We start from the raw sequence: 22,890 nt of genomic DNA, 5'->3' as shown, positions 1-22,890 counted from the left end.
AGTTCTTTATAGCTAGCCACTCCTTGCATCTGTTTCTTTGCGCTATTGTACTTACAGTGTTATTGTTACTGTTTACCTGACTTGTTTACCTGACTGCCCATTTTGCACATCTGGTTAGCTGCTCCTCTTGCACTATTTGCACTACTGTAAAATACTATACATAGCCATAATTATTTAGTATATTATTAGTACTCTATACTCCAACTCAATACAACATTTTATTTATATCTGTACATTCAAGGAATCTGTGCGGGTCAGATGTATCGACATTTCGTTCTGTATACACGTGTACTTGAATGACAATAAAATAGATCTGAATCTGAATCACTATTCTCACAGTCATCATTATCATTATTGATGTTTCCATACATTTTCAGCATACAATAATAAGGGTATATGTTATAATAAAAGTAATTCTTATGGGTGCTTATGGTGAAAACTGTTTTTTTGTGGTGTGTGTGTTTTCCATCATACAGGAATTTTTGGACCTGCTGCTGTAAGGGGTCCACCCCCAGGCAGCATACACTAAACTGTCCGATAATGAGAAGGTTATCTTGTTAGTGTGGGCCTGATCTGACACCAGATGGGGACAAAACAGAACAAAGAACATACAGAGCAATGTTGGGCAGCCTTCTCTACATCAAGACCTATACTCGACCAGACATGGGCTGGATTGTGACTAGATTTAATAGTATCTGCAAACATTTTGGCATTTTATGTAACTTTCTGTTCCCCCTGGCATTTTTTATTTTACAGGTTTGTTATGCTTGTGAAAGTGTTCTCCATTCGGGTCCCGGTGCTTTCGAATGCTCTGACCTCTGAGATTCGATCCGCAACCTCGGTGGAACTGTTCAAATATAGGTTTAAGACACACTCATATTCGATAGTTTATGAATTACCGTATTTTCCGCACTATAAGGCGCACCTAAAAGTCTTAATTTTTTTCAAAAGCTGACCATGCGCCTTATAATACAGTGCGCCCTATATATGGATCAATATTAAGTCGCAAAGTCTTGCAACTAATGCAAGCAGCCGCCAACTAGATTTTCCCCTGAACGCGAAGTAGTCCGCGGTGTATGCTGGGATTTATATACCGGCGTTTCATTGGCTAACCAATGTGTCAATCATCATTTGAATCCATCACTTTTGGCTAGTTATTCGGAGGTAAAGGGGGCGGATCCTCTTTATCATTTACAGGCTCGCATAGGCTAAAGGGGCAAAACAAACCCTGCAATTGGCCGAAAAAGATGTGTCGATCATGTCCCAAGTCAAGTCACATTTATTTATATAGCCCTTAATCACAAAAATGTCTCAAAGGACTGCACCGGATTACAATTACAAAATTACACAATTACCTGATCTTAAACCAGCATGCGGGCAAGGAACAACTCAAAACCCTCAGTGTGAGGACAAAAGAGAAACCTTGAGAAAGGACCTCAAATGTGGTAATCCCCCTTCCAGGATTGACCAGGGTGAATTACAATTAGCATTACTGTACACATAATAGTAAACATTAGGTAAGATGTTGAAATTGTCCGGAAAGTGCATCAGTTGAATCGATCACTATTGGCTAAAGTTATTCGGAGGTAAAGGGTGCGGATCCTTTTTATCATTTACAGGCTTGCATAGGCTAAAGGGACAAAACAAAGCCTGCAATTGGCCGAAAAAGATGACTGTGAATAGCATGTTGGGTAGAACTACGCCATAGAGATAACAGTATTTTACTATTCTGTACTGTAAACTAAGGAATGGTTGGCATTTCTTGAATCCCAAGACTTTAACCTTCCGAATGATATTTGGAACGATGCATTTGAGTGATATCGTACGGACACCGCATCCGCACGTGTTCTCGACACGTATTTGCGTCTTTGCAAGCTTTTGGAATGTTAAGGGGGTAATAAGTTTGACTGAACTATCTGACTGTTTTGTCGACGTTCCCATTGTAGTGCCTTATAATCCGGTGCGCCTTATGTATGGAAGATATATGTAGCGACCCTCTTTCATGCACGACACAAGGTTTCACAATCTCTGGGTTTATTGCCTGCATTCAATAAACAAAACAATACAAAAGTCAGGGGCCTCTGTTCACGACTGCAATTATCTTCAACGCTTACAAACTCACTTAAGCTACAGCAAGCAGACAACATGCGAGCACATTAATAATGAAACTTCGATAATAACAATGAACATAACTTTCACACGTACCTGCATTCAATAAACAAAACAATACAAAAGTCAGGGGCCTCTGTTCACGACTGCAATTATCTAAAACATTAAACATACAAAAGAACGGGTCATCACTCAAAAGGCCGCACCTCGTGGCGTGTTTGCATCAAAACACGTTGCATCTTCATTTCAAGCTGTATTGCTTAACTTCTTATTTAGTGTTTTTTTAATATACATCATTTAGAACAACTTATATATCTTTATATACAAAAATAATTTCGAAAGCAGCTCAAATGTCTAGCAAAATATGCATTTTTTTTATCCAACTGATATTGGGCACATCTTACCTTCAACGCTTCCAAACTCACTTAAGCTACGGCAAGCGCTGAAGCCCATAAAGTGCCAAACGAAAAAAACAGTCGCAGACGCCCATGACTTAACAACTGAATGAGGTACCGGAATATTAACAGTAATACAACAAAAACACAGATTTTGTGAGAATTCAAAAAAACATTCAAAACAATCAAATTTCAACTCTGTTACATATAGGACCAAAAACTATTTTTTGGGGGGTGCGCCCCATAACCCGGTTCGCCCTATAGTGCGGAAAATACGGTACCTTTATTTCTTGTTGTCAATATCTAAGTATTTTTTGTTGATGCCCTCCCAACATCCACTGCAACCTGGTCATCCAGGAAGAGGGATTACATCATGTGTAGTCCCTTCTCAAGGTTTCTTAATTTTCCTCATGTTGAGGTTTTTCTGTTTTCTCTTGCCCTCCTGTAGGTTTCAGATCAGGGGATGGTGTAATTATTTTTATTATAACATACACAAAATAGTGCCACTCTTAACAGTCACTCAAAAAAGTGAATGTAGCTTTTACCCAGGAGAAGATGTCATCAGGTGGTGTCCAACCGTCACTGGGCGTTTCGACCCTGAACCACAACGCCCTCAAGTTGGCGGGCTGATGTTGTGCCCAAAGCGCAGCAGAATGCGCGTTCACGCGAGGGGGAGAGGATTTTGCATGGGAGTCGGATTTGGGCACAACACCTGCAGCGATGGCCAGTCACTGCCCATCTTCTCCTGGTCCCCAGCTAAATATCTGCGAATAATAGTCTGTAGTTTGCAATAGTCTGTGTCGCCCTTTAAGACTCCTTGTGATTAAGGGCTATACAAATAATCATGACTTGACTTTTTTATTTTATTTTTTAATTGTTTTCTTTATCGGTATTTCGATTGATTGTACAAATTGAATGCAACGTCTACGCAAAACTGTGGTAAGATGTTGGTATCGAAATGTTTCTGTGTTTGGTCAATATAGCAAATTAAAATGAAATCAAAAATACTAAAACAAATAAAACATGACTGCTTTGAAACGTGTACGAGTTACAGTACACGGAAGTGGTAAACATTTACCAGAGCTATTGCGATCAGTTGGAGCGGTAGGATCACGAGTCTCCTTTCAAAATAAAGCAGCTGTAGATTAAAATATTAGTTTTGAGTAAATATTTTATTTCAATTTAAAAACAATTGATTGTCAATTTCACGATAAATGGTAATGTCGGTGAGTATGATTTGTTTCGCCTGCCTTCCTGAAGTATAATATTAACGACACAAGCACCGCCCAATGATCCCGACAGAGCAGAGAAATCAATCGCATCTCCTCGTATTTAAACGCGCAGAAAGGAGTGCACGATTCGAGAGGAAGTGGGGATTTGCGAGGCGGAGCTAAAGTATAGCAAAACATTGAACAGGCGTTATGACTGATCACATTTTCGCACTGAGCAATTTATATTACGAAAGTTAATAAAATGATGCTCAGATCACAGAGAGTCGTGGCTCCCGACTATGAGACACCGACGAAAAGCCGTCGTTCGACCGGAAAGAAAGCCACACCGACGCCGAGAAGAACTCGTCCATCCGTACCAGAAACTGTATTACACCAAGAAAAGGTAAATTAGATTCTCAACTTAAGTCACCCTGATTTGTGCCCTCGGCCTAATGTTTACCACTAAAGTAAGCCTTGCGCCTTCAAAATTTATGCCACATCGTTTAAACTGAGCTTATTGACAAATTTGCGTTTTTCAGTACAGATATTCTCGTACGTCGTACACGTCTTAAAATGCATAATAAACGTACTTTGTACGGCAAAACCGTACAGGTTGACAGGCATGTATAGCAGCGTCAGCCATGCAAGCCAACCAACGACCGACATATAACACGGAGGAGTGTGTGTGTGTGTAGGTTTTTTGGTTTGAACAATTTTATTGACACTTTTAACAGCAATTAAACACATTCACAATTTCATTATATCATATTCTAACAATATGAGGTTTGTAGAGGTTTATTGTTCTATATTCTTTATCAATTATCCATTACCTGTTATCGGTCAAATCATGAAACACTTCAAAGCCAAGAGGCCGGTACACTTGCTCTCAGCCGAGAGGCTGGGTCAAGGTCCTAGCCACAGGGCCAAGCAGCGATCAGTGCGAATGCCGGGCCGATGCGTGGAGTGGACAGAGCAAGCTCTTATTCCATCTCCCAATTGCAAAAAGTGCTCAATTTAACAACATAAAGTACACAGTTCAAAAACCACGGCCGGCATATGAAGAGTCCAAAAACAACAGCCTTGAAGGGTCTGCCAGTCTTTGTACCGCTCCCTGTATTGCGCGGCCAAGGCTTCATCCTCCAGCAGGGAGTAGTTCAACTTCCACAATAAGATTGCGCGTCCTTCGTTCATCACAGTGCTACCCTTTATGATGAGTCGAGGGCTGTTTATTAAAATGGCCACCCCATCATCACGGTCCTCACCCAAGCCACTCCACAATGAAGGGCACGGCCAAATCTCTTCCCACTGTTCATAACTTTCCAAAAAGGGGGTGAAGCATTGATAATAGAGACTGTAAAGTAGGTGTGTGTGTGTGTGTGTGTGTGTGTGTGTGTGTGTGTGTGTGTGTGTGGTTTGTGTGGCAACAAGTAAGCCTGGGCCGATAACAGGTTTGACAATTTACCTTGTGTTCAAAAACCACAGGTTTAAATCACGGATAATAAATAATACATAAACGAGTACAATTGCACCTCCATAGTTACTGACTGTATTTAGCTTTAAGTAAGAATAAATCTAAGGCATGGGCAGGGCACCTGTATGATGCGGCAGGGGTAAACCTGTGAAATCTGTCGGGCCCAGCTGTTGAACAGAAGATAGTGTTGTCTCACCCTGACCCGAGTGTCATGGCCGCTTTCTTGTGTCCCGTTTCATCTGGGGGGACGAAAGCATGACCAACTTGGGTGCTGAGGTGCTTAACTTGTTTGGGCGTTTGGGTTGGCCATGGTACAAAAAATGTTGTGTGTTTTTTGCTACTTTTCCCCTTTTTTTTTTAAATTTTCTTTTTTATTTTTATTTTATGTGTCTGTTTTGCTGTCGGTCACCCCTCTCGAGGGATATGACCAGGGTAGATGGAGAAAAAGAAGAATACTTGCCAATATTGTTGTTAAGCAAGGCCTGGTAAATGTGGCTTGAACGAATTATGTTGTAAATGATAAATGGTTCATGTAAACTTGGTAGGCATGTCTCGCTCATCGGTGAGTCAATTCATGGATCTCTAAACCATCTTGGTTTTTAGGTTACCAGTTCCTGTGCATCAAAAGGGAAAGAGCAGTGTTCTCGTTTGCCCGCGTCCCTGCGTTCTAGACGCATCATTTTTGCTGGGGACGCATAGTATCAAGTCAACGTGCGTCCCCAGGACGCAACTTTTTTGACACAAAATTGTCATTATTATCTGATTACTTTTTTTTTTCAAACAAAGATTTACCACACTCCAAACTTTTCGTCAGGCTGATCCGCAATTGTTGTTTTGGTCTTGCGGTTCAAGTTTTCATCTGCACGCCGATCTCGGCAAACGAGATCTCGTTGCTCCGAGATTACGTCATTGTTGTGGTGCTTGTCGTTGAGGGAAGGTGAAGGCTAAGTCTGCCTCCGAAAAAAAACGTTAGTATTAGGTGAACATCAACACAAAATTGGTAATTCCTTCAGTGTCAATTATAAGTTGAAACATAATGCAGAAACTGATAACAACGGCCATAATTCCGGCACGAAAAAACGGTGGAGAAATTCTTCGGAAGATCGCGGAGGCAGGAAAACACGTGTGTTGAAGCGAATCATTCGACGAAAGAAAATAAACAAAAGAAAACTCCTAGCAAGAAAAGGACTTTTCTGCCAAAATGGACTAAATTATATTGGTTACGCTCTGAGGAGGATGATTATGGATTGGACCTTGAGAAGGCATTACAACTGTGACGGGACAGCAGACCACAAAAAAAATATGAACTGAAAATTCCGACGTGATAACTGCTTTGTATTACCAATTAACTGATGATTAAAACTGCATGGATATATAGATTAATATTTAAGCAATATTATTTTGTATAATGTACAATATTGTTGTGAACTGAAAAATCTGAAGTGATAACTGATTTGTATTACCAATAAACTGTGATGATTGAAACTGAATGAATACATAAATTTATATTATATATTTGTCGCAGATTTAAATTTTCAACCCCGATAACACTAAATTTTGGGGACCCATAGATTTTTGAGCATGCGAATCCTCGGGACCCATCATTTTTCAGAGGTAAAATGAACACCGAAAGAGATGGCTGTATTTATTTATTTTTTCCAGATGTTGCTGGTTTTAGAGCTTTCCACAATGTTTTAAAACGCTTATACTTTTCTTTCTTGGTGGCCTGGTACCGGTCTGCACCCTGCTGATTGCAAACCACTGCGTTAGATACTTATAGCGCTCAAATATTGCAATGGAGAAGAGGGTCTTAAGCTGGCCGCAAGCATACAGAACCGCTGATGTGAAAAGAGGTATCTTGTTGAAGGTTCTATCGCGGCAGTGGCTCAGGAGGTAGAGCGCTTTTGGGATCAAGAGATCGCAGTTCGAATCCCGGCTCCTCCGTGTTACATGTCGAAGTGTCCTTGGGTAAGACACTGAACCCCTAATACCCCCAATATGCAGTTTAGCGCCTTGCATGGCTGCACGGCCGCTATTGGGAAATGTGAAGCACAATGTACAGCGCTTTGGGAAGTCTTGACTTGAAAAGCGCTACATAAATGCAGATCATTTCATTTCATCCCTGTAAAACTAAATGTCTGTCCATTTTAGAAATGGTTTCATTGATGTTTTGATTAGGATCGAACTCCGAAATTTTTTGCAGAATTTTTGACCATCAAAAATCTGTTATTGTAACGGGCTACTTGTGCTTGTATTCAATTTTTTACTTAGTCTAGTTTTCTCTTCTTGGTCAAACCTGTCATAAATCTTGGTCTTGTCTTATGAAAACTAATTATGCAAGTTAAGACACGTTTACCGTTTTAAATAATTTATCTGCTAGTGGCCAGCAATTATCTTTTGCTTTCAAGGTTCAAGTGACATCTGATGCTGAAGATATTCCAATGATGACCAGACGCATGCTCCCCCGAGGGCGGCCTAGGAAGCGAGCCATGGCTCGGGTTGCCAAAGAACCAGGTAATTTTACCGGGTACATTGACGGGAAGGGAATAGTCAACTGTTACGACTAATTTCGCATATTGCTGTGCCTGCTGATTTTTTTTTTAATTGGTGATTTTTTTTGGTCCTACGAAGATCTGTTGACTTGTAGCAAAGAAATAACTTGAGCACACTTTTTAAACAAGCCTCCAGTGTATTGATTGTTGCTTTTTTCCTGGGATATCTCCATTTTATTTTGTTTCCATTAAGGCTTTCACAATTGGGAATTTCTGGAAACAATTATTGTCACCAGTGGCGGTCTTAGGCGTGCGCGAGGCGGGCCGAAAACCGGGGCGTCGTTTTTACTATGACACTTGGGGGTGGCACAAGTACTTCCAAAAAGAATAATATTTTTTATTATAAATGTGCGCGTCATCTGTTTAGGTTCAAGACGAGTGGAAAATAAACAGATAGAAAGAAACCTATCAAGACATCTGGGGCTCAATTTATTGTCGAACCGCCACTCTTTGTCAAACAACTAATCACCATTGACACATGTATATTTTTGCCCTTCTGCATTATATGCTACTGTTATCATATGAGATTCACATTACATATATTGTACACCCTAATAAAGAAGAGCAATTTATTGGTCAAGAAATTAAGGCAACAAATAATAATCATTATCAGCTTAACATTCAGTTCTTTTCATTAAAACAACCCGGAACAGTGCAGCCCGTTAGGTTAAAACCTTTTGAGGAGCAATGCACAGGTGGAATAACGGGTTGTAAGTTCTTTTTACTCTACTTTTCAGTTATAAAGTGCAAAAATGAGATGCACAGACGGGAAACCTCTAATTTCAGCATACACACTTAAAGTGAATACAGCAGCGGAGCAGATAAATGACCCTTTGCTTCGCTTCAAGTTTTAAGATTTCAACCTATTTAAAGTCAATGCAGCGAACAGCAACAGATACATATCTCTTCTTTGCATTAAGTTCCTGGTCTTTGAAAACGAAAACTGGTACATAATAACGTAAAAAGACTAATTGTGACTGTGAAAAATATTGGTGAATATCAAAAGTATTTGTGATGAGACGAATATGTCATATTCGTGACAGCCCTCATTTCCCATGGTGAAAATGATCAATTTGAATCCACATATACAGGACTTTTATAAGAAAAATTGGGTATTGTGAAGTGAAAGTTCTTTTTTTTAATGCAAGTAAAAAACAAAATTTCATACATTCGTGATTCATTATAAATCAACCGTAATATAAAGGTTTGTTTTTCTGATTATGGCAAAAACTCAAATATCCCATCTCTGAATATTTAGAATATACAGATGCTGGCCTAATTACGATCGAGATAGGTTTTGACTTTTTTGTACCGGTCCTCTAGAGTCCGACTTCAAGACTCCACTCAAGTCCATCTTGCGCCGCAAGCACGTTCTGTCTGAGATGAACTCTGCCTCTCCTCACAATTCAGCGTCCAGAAGGATCTATAGCCCTGTCGTCCGATTCCTCACACCTAGCAAAGAGAGTAAGTAGAAGACCCTTCTTCCTTCTAGTCCAGTAGTTCTGAATCTGGATTCAAACGATTCAGTGAGTAAGTCCTCAGAGTTCTGTGGAGCTCAAGACACCTGGACTCGTCATGTGTTTACGCAATGACATGTCCCGCTTGGCCATTACTAGCTGCAGATATTGCTTGGCCATTCAATGCTGCACGGAATTTAGAGCACTCAGGAGTGATGCAACCTATGAATATGTCTGTAGTACGTTGTGTTTTTGCTTTCATCAATTTTGTCAAGCAATGAACTGGTAAGTCTCAACTATAAGAAAGCGATGTCAAAACGTAAAACCTGACAAGTTGAGGCGCTAAAATAAGGTGTCCTTACTTTGCATCAGATTGTGCAGATCAGATTTGGGTGATTTTTTTTTTTTTCCTGCACAATGCCACTTCTCTGGTGCTATTCTGAGCTGAAATAGGGTGAATTATATTTCATACTTTAAATGTTACAAACATTTCTTTGTGTATTTAACTATATTTATTCAAGTATAATGCACAAATTATGATTAACTCCTTCAGTGTCATAATATATATGTTTTCAGAAGCATTGTTCCTGAGTGCCAAAATGTAAAAATGTGTATACAGTGGAACCTCGGTTCTCGACCATAATCCGTTCCAGAACCTTGTTTGAAAACCGATTTTCCCATTAAAAGTAATGTAAAATCATTTTAATCCGTTCCAACACCCTGAATGTTTACCATGAACGTAAACATGAAGCTAACCCAGGCTAATCGTGCGTTAGCGTAATCTTCTGTACGAAAGATTACGCTAACATGAACGTGTACAACAAAAAAAAAATCAGGTCGTTTACACGTCATTTAGCATCCGGGTCTCCACAAAAAGTGGTGAGCGGTTAAAGGATAAAGAAAAGAATTATGAATAGGATTTCTTACCTTTGTGGTGATCTGCAGAAGCCATGCTCTATTCCCTCGAAAGAAGGGAAACTCGCACACCTTCTTCATATTTTGCTATAATTTCTTAAATGCAATAGTTGTACGCACTACCCTTCTTTTTTCGCCTGTAGCAACTTTGCTGCTTGCACCGACCTTCTTCAGAGGCATAATTAGGGGCTGAAACACTCCGTTCACCGCTATTTAAAGCAAAAAGAAGTGCGTGCGCACGTCATAACAGTTCTTCACGAGGGGTGGGGGCAATCTACACCCGTACGCCGCTCAGCATCTCACCCTAGCGTACCGGCATTCGAACTCCGATTTTTCTGAACGAAAAGCGAAGCAAGAATTTCTCGATTTTTGGTCGAGAATCGATTTGTTCGAACTGAGAGGCGTTCGAAAACCGAGGTTCCACTGTATTTAAAAAAACAAAAGGTTTTCTAAAGGCTTTGGCGCCTCTGTTTAGTAATTATCAAGCCTCAGCAAATTATTTCAGTATGATAGATCACCACTATATGGCAGGAGTGTCTTTGATCAGATCTTAAGTCCAAGTTTTGTTAATATATCCGCCGGATTACACCCGATGGCATTGTCTAGGCTAAGCCACTGTCATACTGCCGCCCGTGAGCGAGTGTGAAACTTCCCCTTCGTGCAACGGTATGCCCCAGCGGCAGTGTTGCGGTGTGTGACGTAATGTCACACGCGCATCAGTTTAATACAGTTCTGTTGAGCATACGCTATGGTTCTCTGCCGCATTATTATTATTAATACAGCAAAACACTCATATATTATATATTAATATATATATATATATATATATATATATATATATATATATATATATATATATATTAATATATATATATATATATATTAATATATATATATATATATATTAATATATATATATATATATATATATATATATTAATATATATATATATATATATATATTAATATATATATATATATTAATATATATATATATATATATATATATATATATTAATATATATATATATATATATTAATATATATATATATATATATATATATTAATATATATTTATATATATTTATATATTAATATATATTTATATATATTTATATATTAATATATATTTATATATATTTATATATTAATATATATATTTTTTTTAAATAATTGAGATTTCCAGAGTCCAGGAAGCAACATGTCGATGAGCCCAGAAATAGGAGTGTTTGGTTATGGTTCCATTGATCTTCTGGAGGAAGACGAGGACAACCAAATCTTCAATCCGTGAGTGTTGAGCTCCGCCTTTTCTTATTTAGCACGTCCTCATTTGTAGATGACAATGTGAAGTCTCATCCATTTTACTTTTACAATGTCTGTATCTAAACATCACTCGAACCGTCTTAATATTTAACAAAAAAAGCTCTTGTTTTTTTAACCTTTTCCCCCTCAGCTTTACTTTCATCAAAAACCTGCCATCGCAGTCCCAGCATTCTCAGCCCAGAATGCCTGATATCCCCCCAAAGACCAGGAGCACCCCAGAAGGAACGCTTGTTGTTGACCTGGTGAGTTCCACCCTCTGAGGTCCAGTCCAGCATTTCCTTGTGTTTTTAGGCCAGGGGGATCAGCAACAAGTGGCTCCTGAGCCGTATATGGCTTTTTGGCGCACCCTAAGGGGATCCATGGCGCTTTTTCATAAATGTTAGATAATGGAAGAGGATATGGTTAAAGTTGGAAAATAATTCTTTGTGTGTGTGTGTTATTCTCACAACAAACACAGGATGTGTTGCCTTCCTAATAAAGTTTGTACAACGTTTTTCATTTTTTTGCAGCTCCAACAAAAGGTTGTGTTTTTTGTTTTGTCCGATATGGCTGAATATTTTGTGTTGCCAACCCCTAGGCTTGGTCATCCTCCATATGGCGCAAAATGCCTTTGACCAAATAGGCTCAAAAGTATATCCAAATCTCATTGATTTTATAGCATACAACTCAGACTTTTGAAACGGTCTTCCAAATAAAACATTGATCCATTGCCAAATGTCTTTGCTTTCAGGAGGAAACCTTAATGTTCAGCTCCCTGAGTGCGATCGACAATGCTGAATACACCTTCCGCGCAGCGTTTCAGGATCATCAGTATAAGGTAGCAAAGACTGGACAACAATTATGGATTTTAGAACCATTTTGATGACCTTTTTAAAGTAATTTTATAAATTTATTTACACACAACTACAGCTGTCACAATTAAGAATTTTTAAAGACTGTTAATCGTCAATTTTTTTGCCTCTGCATTATATGCCTCTATGATAAAATTGGCTTAATATTGCATACAATGACACAAGGTGTCCAACCTTTTTCAAGCTCAGAGCTACTTTTTGTTACTAATAAGCGCAGAGGGCACCCAGTCTATTAGGCATTTTATCACAAAGTTGTTACCATTATTGGAAGTAGGATTTAATAGACTCAATCAACCAAAAAAATAATTTATTAGAAAATCACAATGACTCAGCACTGGTAAGGATTTTTTAAGACCTTTCGTTCTAAAAATGCTGGTCTACTAGTGATCCCAAGAGCCGAAAAGAGATCCGCAGCTTAGAGAGCGTTCTCCATCCGGGCCCCGGTGCTGTGGAATGGTTTTCCTTCTGAGATTCGATCTGCAATCCTCAGTGGAAATGTTTAAATCCAAGTTTGATACACGCTTCTATTCTATAGCATATTAATAACCTATATTTTATGTTGACAATATCAGGAGATGGTGTCATAATATTCTGTAATAGAAGTTGGCAATAATTTGTGGTCTGTGCAGCCCTTTGAGACTCTTTATGATTAAGGGCTATACCACTAAACATGACTTGACCAGAACAGGTCCACGGGCACCACGTTGGAGACCCCGGCTGTACAGCTAAATAAGAGCATCTTAATGACTACTTTTTCGCGATTTTAGGGCTTACTGCTGTCGCTCGGTGCGATTTTCGAACTGACGGTTCTCAATCTGCTTTGTGTAGCGCGCAAATGCCTTCGGTTTTGTCTCCAACACGGAGGAGAGACGCTGCATTATTTTCTTTTAAACCATAATGATCACATTTTTGTCTTTTCCTTGCAGCATGTTGGTCAGATCTGTTAAAAATGCTATGTCGAGCAGACACTGACATTTAATTGGTTGTATTCTGCATGTTAAGACTCACGGCAAAAGTCCTTAATCTCCGAACGGAGCCCTCTGAATAATTTTAGGGGTTTCCCTCTATTCAGCCATCTCACGTCAGTGTAGCAACAGCTTAAAGTGTACAGAATCGTCCTTGCCCAGATGCGCACAAAATAGCACCTCGTAAGAGATCTGGTGCAGATGGAACAGGCGGTCTTTGTTGACACATTAGTTATTTCTTTCATGTTGAGCATTTTTCTGCATAACGCTTGCTGGTGTAGTATACACAGCTCGGTAACTCGTAACGTTCTGGCCGTGTTGTACGCGCACATGTGTTGACCCAAGTGTCCGAAATGATTAGATGTCAGACTGGCTCTCCTGTATGTCAATCAAGTGAGAGATCCTAAAGTGAGCAGATGATTGGCTCTTGTTTATTTCGTTAGCGTTATGTCCTTGAGAGCGTGCCTTGGAAGTGGACGGGTCTTTTGCCAGGCCGCTCTCGCGTTACTTCAGAGCTACAGCCAATGTTCCTTCTAAACTGCGCACGTGCGCAATTGCGCACTGCCCGCACAAGAAAATCTAGCCAGCTCACAAAAATGAGGGCTCAAAATTGCTAATTAAGAAGCGAATTAAGTCAAAGTTGGAGTGCATGAAGGTAAAAATACACGGGTTCCCCTGATGCTGTGTTCTAAATGCGGTATTTTGAGGTCAAGATCGAAGTAGAACAAAGTTGAGTAAAGTCAGAAGAGTTTTTCAAGAACTGACTTCTTCAGTTCGGCTCACTAAAAGGAACCGGCTCTTTCGGGTCCGAAACGGCTCTTCAGGTTTTTTTTTTTTTTTGCTTCTTTAATCCCAACATGACCAAATATTATGTAAAATTATGCACAAAATGACTTAAAGTAAGGGGAAACAGAACAAAAAAGAAAAAAAATACCAAAATAAAAAAGTAATGAAAAGCTAAGGAGAAAAAGAAACAAAAGGAAGAGAGAAAAAAGAAGGAAAAATTTAGAAAAAAGTCAGAGAAAAAAGAAAAACAAAGGAAAAAAAGGAAATTGCGAACAAAAAGAAAAAAAGTAACAGCTAGGAAAAAAAAACACAATGAGATTTCTTTTAATAGAATTAAAAAAAAAAGTAAAAAAAACACAGAAAAAGAAGAAAAAGTTTCTGTTGCATTCAAATAACTTCCAATTATATCAAGTGAATCTTGTTGCCAACATTGTACTTCCACTAAAAAATGTGATTATGACATGATCTGCATTTATATAGCGCTTTTCAAGTCAATGACTTCCCAAAGCGCTTTAAATTGTGCTTCACATTTCCCAATAGCGGCCGTGATCTGTGCAGCCTTGTAAGGCGCTAACCTGCTTATTGGGGGTAATTGGGGGTTCAATGTCTTACCCAAGGACACTTCGACATGTAACGCAGACAAGCCGGGATTCGAACTGGGATCCCTTAATCCTAAAACGATCGCTCTACCTCCTGAGCTGAACGGTACAATATGTTAAGACTATATTGATGTAAATCTTGTTCCTTGTGGATATAATAATAATAATAATAATAATAATGCATTTTATTTAAAAGCGCCTTTCAGGCCACCCAAGGACACTGTACAAACAATGAAAGAAAAAATACAATTTAAAAAGTTGTAAACGAAATAATAAATAAAAACAAGACATAAAATCATAAAAACATAAGAAATGGAGAAGCTATGTGTTGTAGGCAGTCCTGAACAGGTGTGTTTTTAGACGGGACTTAAAAGTGGAGAGAGGTGTGCAGTTTTGGAGGTCCGGAGGTAGATTGTTCCAAAGCTTGGGAGCAGCGCGACTGAAGGCTCTGGCTCCCATGGTGCTCAGATGGGCAGGGGGCACTGACAGTCGGAGGGAGGACGAGGATCTGAGGGAGCGAGTGGGGACGTGCACCTGGAGAAGGTCGGACAGGTAGGGAGGAGCCAGGTTGTGAATGGCCATATATGTATATAAGATGAGTTTGTAGCTGATGCGATGCTGAACAGGAAGCCAGTGTAGCTGTTGGAGAACGGGGGTGATGTGCTGCTGGGAAGATGTTTTTGTGATGATGCGAGCAGAGGCGTTTTGAACCAGCTGAATTTTATGGAGGGACTTTTGAGGAAGGCCGAAGAGGAGAGCATTGCAGTAGTCAAGGCGGGATGTGACAAGACTGTGGACGAGAATAGCAGTAGTGCGGGGGGTGAGGGAAGGGCGGAGTCTGGTAATATTGCGGAGGTGGAAATAAGCAGTGCGGGTGATGGTGTTGATATGTGTATGGAAGGTAAGCATGCTATCCAGGATGACACCCAGACTCTTGACCTGGGGGGAGGGGGACACTAAGGAGCTGTCGATGTTGAGAGAGAGGGTATTTTGTCTAAAAATGATCAGGCAGGCTTCCCACGGATCCTTGAAAATGTGAACACATAGGATTTTATATTTGTTTTGAAGTAAAAAGATTTAGTAAGTCTTTTTTTTTGATTCATGATAAAAGTGCTTATCAATGAAGCAGAAGAGTTCTCTGGAATTAGTAGTTATCTGGCAGTTTTGACTGAGGATTCTATGATGTACTGTAAACATCCTTTTTATTTTTTTCCATGTTAAAACTTTGGAGAGAGCTGTTATTCTTATAGAGATTTGCTTTGCACCAAATGCAAAATTGCACAACCCTTACGATACCAACTGTATGTAACATCCTACATGCTGACATTTCTTGTTTAAATATCATGTAAATTATAACTATAGCTTTATCCTCCTTGTTTTATTACCTTATCTTCTCTGTTCCTTTATCTTTTTGGCTTTTTACCTCACTGTGAATGTGTGACCCTGGAGTGTCATGCCCAATTTCGTTGTCACAATATGTTAACCCATTTTGTAACAATGACAATAAAGGTATATTCTATTCTATTGTATTATTCAGAGGGAAAGCTTTCAAATGGACCAAAGTGTGATTTAAAAACAAATTCAAATAAATGTTTCTTTAAAATTGCCTCTAATTCATATGGGGATTTTTTTGTCATTGTTTTTTTTTTGTTTTTTTTGGGTCGACATTTTCTTAAATTTGATTTCAAAAGGCATTAAAGAAGTCTTAAAGCCTTAAATTTAACTTGCTTTCAGCTGTAGGAACCCTGTCTTGTGTGTGGTGGCTTATCAAAACCCCTCTATTCATTGATGATGAAATTGTTTTGCCTTCACAAAGTGATTAATTTAAGCCGAATGGCTTGTGGTTGATTCCTGCAGCTTAAAGATTGCAGTGTTATGTCAGTAAAGGCGTTTTTTTTTTGTTTTGTTACAGGTCAACATGACCATCAGACCACATCTGAAGGAGTTCCTGGAGTCCATGGCAAAAGTATATGAGGTTTGAGCCTATGGTTCTTGGATTTATTATGTAAACCCCATATTTCAAGGTCAAAGTGAAGTCACATATTTCAACATCCGACCCTGAGCAGATTTTCTTCAGCCCCTGAGAAGCTTGCGTTTCATTATTGTATCATAAACCAGGAATGGCATATTTGTTTTCACTTATGTTTCTTCACCTTGCACTTTACTGAATGATAGAAAATTGCTATTTGTCTTTAAAGCGAGTTTTATCCCATGTCTGCTAAGATATAGGCAACTGTACCTAAATAATACTGGCTTCTTTTATCTACAGGTCATGTAATGGGGATTTTTATATCGAGGTCCATCTTTTGTGCCCTTTTGAAAATTATTCATAACTGACAGCCATACCTCTAGACGTTTGGCAAAAGAGTAACACCACACATTATCCTAAAAAACACCATCCCCACTGTCGAACAAAGTGGTGGTAGCATCATGCGCTGGGGTTGCTTTTCTTCAACAGGGAAATAGAGCCGAATACAGGGCGACTTTGGCACATCTGTTTGAGTCTGGAAGTGAGATGAGAGCAGGGCGCATATTCATATTTCAACAGGACAACGTAGCCCATTTTGGACCTTCTATCCGTTTGACCTTGAAACCCCTATTGTAAATCACTAATTAGAAATAATAAATAATCCCAAATTCAAAACATTAGCCAAGAGTTCGCTTCATTTCTCATACACGTGTTATGAGCGAAATACCACGATGGCTGTGTTTTAAGGGCACACCAAAAAGTTGATTCAACTGACTGCTTTTCTGATTGCCGACTGCCTTTGAAGTTGCACTTTGGAAACAGTAGGGGGGGGGGCGTTGAGCAAATGGTTGTGCTCTGTGATTTGTCTATTTCTTCATGTCTCTTGACTTAAGTTTTGTGTGTTGCAGCTTTTTGTTTACACCTGTTCAAAGAGGGAGTACGCAGAGAAGATTCTAGACATCCTAGACCCGCAAAAGAAGCTTTTTCGGTACATTTTTTTTCCTTCTCATTTTATTTGGAAGAAATGTTTGCTCACTCTGTCCACCGATGTTTCTTTGCAGCCACCGTCTGTATCAGAACGAGTGCGCTTGTGTCCTCGGCCACTACATCAAAGATCTCGGCATTTTGGGGAGAGATCTCGCTAAAACTGTGGTTTTGGACAAGGCTCCCCATGCCTACCCTTACCAGGTCAGTATTAGAAATATTGACAAAGCCATTTTGGATTGTGTATTTAATTGATTGATTTTGCAGTTGCTGAACACTCTCCCCATCAAGAGCTGGTCTGGCGAGTCAGATGACAGAGAACTCCTAAAACTCATCCCCTACATGGAGAAACTCTCTGCAGCGGTTTGTCTGTTTTTGTATTCACGACTTTTGTTGGCCACTTATTCCCCGAGATTACTTCCTCCAAGATCAGATAGTTTTGCTCTCCTCGTCTCAGTTTGAAGGGGCAGTGCAATATTTAACGCCTTAAAAAAAGTTTCATTCATAGGAAAAAAATGATATCTACTTTTAAACAAAATATACATGAACAAGGGGGCCTTGTTTCAGGTACTTGAAAGTTGGAAAAATACCCATTCCTTTCACCGCCTATAAATGACCTAAAAACTCATTTTCATTTATTCTTCTTCCTCTATTCTTTTTTTTCTTTATTCTTTTTTTTAGCTTTTATGTTTTTCTTTTAAGTCCTTTCTTTTTCCTCCTTTTTTACCTCCAGTTTTCTGGATTTCTTTTTTCCTTTTTTACATTTTTCCTTTGATTTTTTTTTTCTTCCTCTTTTTATTTGTTGTTTTTTCTTTTCCTCATGATTTTGTTCCCCTTGTGGATTATCCCCCAAACTTTTCACTTTCTTTTTGTAGTTCTCATCATTTTCGCCAGTTTTTTTAATCATTTTCTTTTTCTATTTTTGTCTTTTTGTTTTTTTTTCTGCAAAATTTTGGCCAAAAAAATAAGAATAAAAAAAGAGTTGCAGCTAGATAAACTTTGACTCCTCCATTTGTATTCATACTTGAGCTCTGCCTACACTCTGTCCCTTTAGATAAAGGGAACAAGCTTGTGTTTTTGTTTTTCAGGATGATTTTCGGGAGGTGCTGAAGAAGAGGAAGGATCACTTCCACCGGTTGCTGGCAGAGGACTGATGAGACAAGGGAGCCAACCCCTACCACCCCTTTTACCCGAAGCTCCGCTCGTCTCTTGTTTGCATTTGTGCTTAAGAAGTTAGCAAGGTTACCTAATGTGCATCATGTTGCGTTGTGGCGCACACACACTGTTGATCATCCTTCCTCGATCTCGCCCACGCACAAGTTCGACACATTATATATTTCTACCACCACGCTCTTCGTCTAGCACCGTATTTTAAATGGAATCATTCCACCTCGTGACAGAGACCCTGACTTTAGTTTTGTTGTGATCTTGAGATGTATCTTTGAGGTATTTATTGATTGCTTTACATAAAGTATTTGTTTCTTACCTAAATGCAATGTAATACAATACAATTAAACTTATCGTTGGGAGAAAAAGATTCTTTTTTTTTTAATTGTCTTTCAAATACAGAAGTGGGAATACATGTAACGGCATTAGGTAATTAGGATACGGAAAATGTGATTGTATTTTGTTACAGGAAAAAAGACGTAATCCAATTACAGGTACATCTAGTCAAAATAGGGGTTACTCTGCAGAGTTACTATTCGAGTCAAAAGTATATTTGCAGGTGGTAGTAATATCTGTAGGTAAAATCACCGCTTTTTTGGCTGTATTTTACTTCTCCTTCACTTTTGATTTAAAAGTGTATTTAGATATACATAATGTGCCAGTAGACTCATTGTTTCTCATAATTTCAATGTAGTTGAATTGGCGTGAGGGCAGGGCAGTTGTCCGCTAGTGATGCGTTCAGGGACATTTAGTAAGTATGATTTCCATGTTTTTGTATTTTACAGTTTATTGGTTTTCAAAATCACTATTAGAACACCGTTTCCCTTAGCCTTGTAAATCTGTATATTGTCATGAGGTTTGGCATCCCCACTTCAAACAAGTAAAACCTTCCTCGAGACATCTTAGAGTTTGTTGGAAATTTAGAAAAGTGAATACCATTTTTTAAAAGCAATTTGGGGTTCTAAATCTTTTAAGGCCCTAGCGTGTAACATTTGACCAACAGATGGCACTGTTGTCTAATGGAAACAAAAATCTGCCAAAGTATCACTGCAAAGCAGCTAGATGCTAGACAGTGTTTACTATGTATGGATTCCACTATGTTAAATAATAGAAATTTCTCAAATAATATTCTTTTTAATATCAAAATTGGGTTTAGCATGATTGTTCATATATTTTTGCCTAGTATTCAAACCAACGTTTGATTTTCTTACTAAAAGTTTTTTTGGACCACAAGGAGGCACTAATTACTACACACTGTTCCTTTATTGTAAACCAAAATCTATATATATCTTGTCTGCCATGAGAAAGCTAGTTTTTTTTTGTGTGGTTAAGCTATGAAAAGTTACATTTTAAGCAGTTTTTTGTTGGACTGCAACTATTGTTTTCCTCCAATTCTTTTTGTCAATGCTACATTGTTCGTTAATCTTAAGCAAAATTGAGTTATTTTATTTATCTCATCTCATTAGCTGCACCGCTTATCCTCAGTAGGGTCTCGGGGGTGCTGGAGCCCGTCCCACCTGGAATGCATGTCTTTGGAATGTGGGAGGAAACCCTTGCAAGCACGGGGAGAACATACAAACTCTGCACAGGAAGGCCAGTAGCTGGATTTGAACCCATACAGGAGGTTCCCTAGTCACATCTAACTAGTTTAATTGTACAGACATTTTGGATAAAATACAACTTTTAATTCAAAATTACACAATGCAATACCTCACTCCTGCCCACCCATCATAAATTGTTTTATTCATGACCCTAAAGTGAAGACCACCCTAGCCTTTCGATGTTATTGAAATTATTCATTTTTCACACATGTCAAGTCAAGTCATTTTTATTTGTATAGCCCTTAATCACAATTGGTCTCTAAGGGCTTCACAAGTTATTACATATAAGAAGTTTAGGTTACTCGTATGCAACTTGTATGCATGTTATGTATGTATGTTATTGTATGTATGTTACCCGTATGCACACATGAGACAGTCAAAGTTCGTATTTGTCCGTGGGGGTAATATAAGCCTAGTTGTTAGCCTGTTCAGAAGCTAGCTGTATAGAATAAACCACCACAGAAACTGAGACGGGCAAAATTTAACCTGCTTTCATGCAAGCGACTTGAGGCTAAATTCAACGAAAGTAATAAATGTATCAATATTTTGTTTTTGCACAACACCCACAGTTGTTCACATATATACTGTACATTCGATTTACATCTGCTATTTTTACGCAACAAATGATTTTTAGATCTTGATTAAATATTTGTTTTTGAGGCAAATGTCCCTCATATATGGGTGTTGGGTAAAAATTATAACAGCATGTAGTTTACATGTTTAGTTGCGGAGAGTTCTTTCTTACAATTTACTACTGGAAATACCTTAATTTTGATCTATTTACCCTGGCCATATCCCTTGAGAGGGGTGACCAACAGCAAGACACACATACAAAATAAAGAAAATTTAAAAAAGGGGAAAAGTAGCAAAAAAAAACCACACCAAATTTTTTGGACCATGGCCAACCCAAATCAGATTCAGATTCAGATCTACTTTATTGTCATTCTAGTACACGTGTATACAGAACGAAATGTCGATGCATCTGACCCCCACAGTTTCCTTGAATGTACAGATATAAATAATGTTGTATTGTATTTTGGCTACGTATAGTATTTTACCATAGTGCCGATAGTGCAAGAAGAGTAGCTAACCAGATGTGCAAAATGGGCAGTCAGGTTAACAAGTCAGGTACACAGTAACATTAACACTGTAACAATAACGCTGTAATTACAATAGTGCAGAGAGCAATGTGCAAGGAGTGGCAAGCTATAAAAAAAACTGCCAGTAGTGCAAAAAGTCAGATTAGCAGCCGTTTAGATTTAAGTTAACTATATGTTAGATTGACCATTAAATGCCCAAACAAGTTAAGCACCTCGGCACCCAAGTTGGTCATGCTTTCCAGATGAAACGGGACACAAGAAAGAGAATCAGGGTGACACAACACACTCTTCCGTTCAACAGCAGGGCCCGACAACTTTCACTGGTTTACCCCTGCCGCATCATACGGGTGCCCTGTCCATCCATTAAAACGCGTCGAAAAACCCCACTATCCTTTTACAACACCTCTCCACTCATTCCTACTACCAACTAATAATAATACTAGGTGACCTAATTTTGATAAATTTCCATAATTAATACGTAATTCTTGCACTGAAACACATTTCATAATGCGCTGCTTAAGTGTAGCATGCTACTGGCCTCTTGGGTGAGACCCATAGGAGAGATTATGCTTCATAGAATAATGCCTTACAATGCAATGACAAAGCGAAGCCAACAGAACGTCGGAATTATTCTTAAGCAGTCTTGTAGTGAAACATGGCAACAATCCAAAAACATTTTAAGCACCTCATCTCAAAAGTCAACTTTTCAATATTTTGATAACACAACATTAAAATTTTCATTTTCAAGAATTTCAAGCACCCGTACAAACTCTGTGTGTTCCTCAAGATTTGTGCACCCGTACACCCAACAGCTGTTGTTTTTGTAATTTGGGACATTTCCAAAGTAATTCAACATACAAATCTTCCTTTATTCTATTCTAACTCTTACTGCTCCTCCCGCTGTTTTGGGTCAACAATGCGCACGGGTCCTGTGCTGATGACAGTAGGCTTTCAATAAAATGTCCTATCACGGGTTCTTTTTTGGAGCATAACGCCTGCGAAAAACGAGGGATTATCGTACAGTATAAACGTGAACAAAATGTGTGCGACAAGGCGAGTTTACACGTGCAGTGTCAGGCTTGGTGAGTTCCCACGCACGCCACCCGACGTCATTGAGGAGCACACTGAGAGGATTTGCTAAACATAGCTCCTCCTACTAAGATGCAGACACCTGCCACCTTCCATTGCAGCTTTGAGCTGGATGCAGCATTTGAACCTGAAAATTTTAAACTTAGAGGTAAATCATCGGAAATCGGGTGCTCAACAAGGTCATTGATTGCACACATACACATCTTCTATCTGTACTACAAAAATATAACGGTGGTTTGATTTTTTAATTGTTGTTTGTGAGCTAAATTGTTTTGTTTAGTTCATCCTGTATAAATCGCAGTCTTCTAATTGGGTTGAAAGAATTGTGATAGATCGTGAGTGAAT

General features: G+C 38.8%; 1 protein-coding gene across 1 annotated transcript; it reads left to right on the top strand.

Annotated features, from left to right (window-relative positions):
• The first annotated feature begins 3,838 nt into the window (after positions 1-3,838).
• On the top strand, positions 3,839-19,123 carry ctdspl3 (CTD (carboxy-terminal domain, RNA polymerase II, polypeptide A) small phosphatase like 3). Its single transcript, XM_088334145.1, has 11 exons — positions 3,839-4,118; positions 7,595-7,700; positions 9,062-9,202; positions 11,290-11,398; positions 11,565-11,676; positions 12,165-12,251; positions 16,548-16,610; positions 17,513-17,592; positions 17,666-17,792; positions 17,856-17,951; positions 18,677-19,123. Exons 1-11 carry the CDS (start codon positions 3,978-3,980, stop codon positions 18,740-18,742), a joined length of 1,128 nt encoding a protein of 375 aa, XP_088190271.1. The 5' UTR covers positions 3,839-3,977; the 3' UTR covers positions 18,743-19,123.
• Positions 19,124-22,890: the final 3,767 nt, after the last annotated feature.

Source organism: Urocampus carinirostris, chromosome 4 (genome assembly GCF_059441175.1).
Source record: "Urocampus carinirostris isolate Australia breed hairy pipefish chromosome 4, RoL_Ucar_1.0, whole genome shotgun sequence".
Lineage (NCBI taxonomy): Eukaryota > Metazoa > Chordata > Actinopteri > Syngnathiformes > Syngnathidae > Urocampus > Urocampus carinirostris.
The sequence above is the reverse complement of the archived record's forward strand: the minus strand, read 5'-3'. Positions and strand labels throughout refer to the sequence as shown.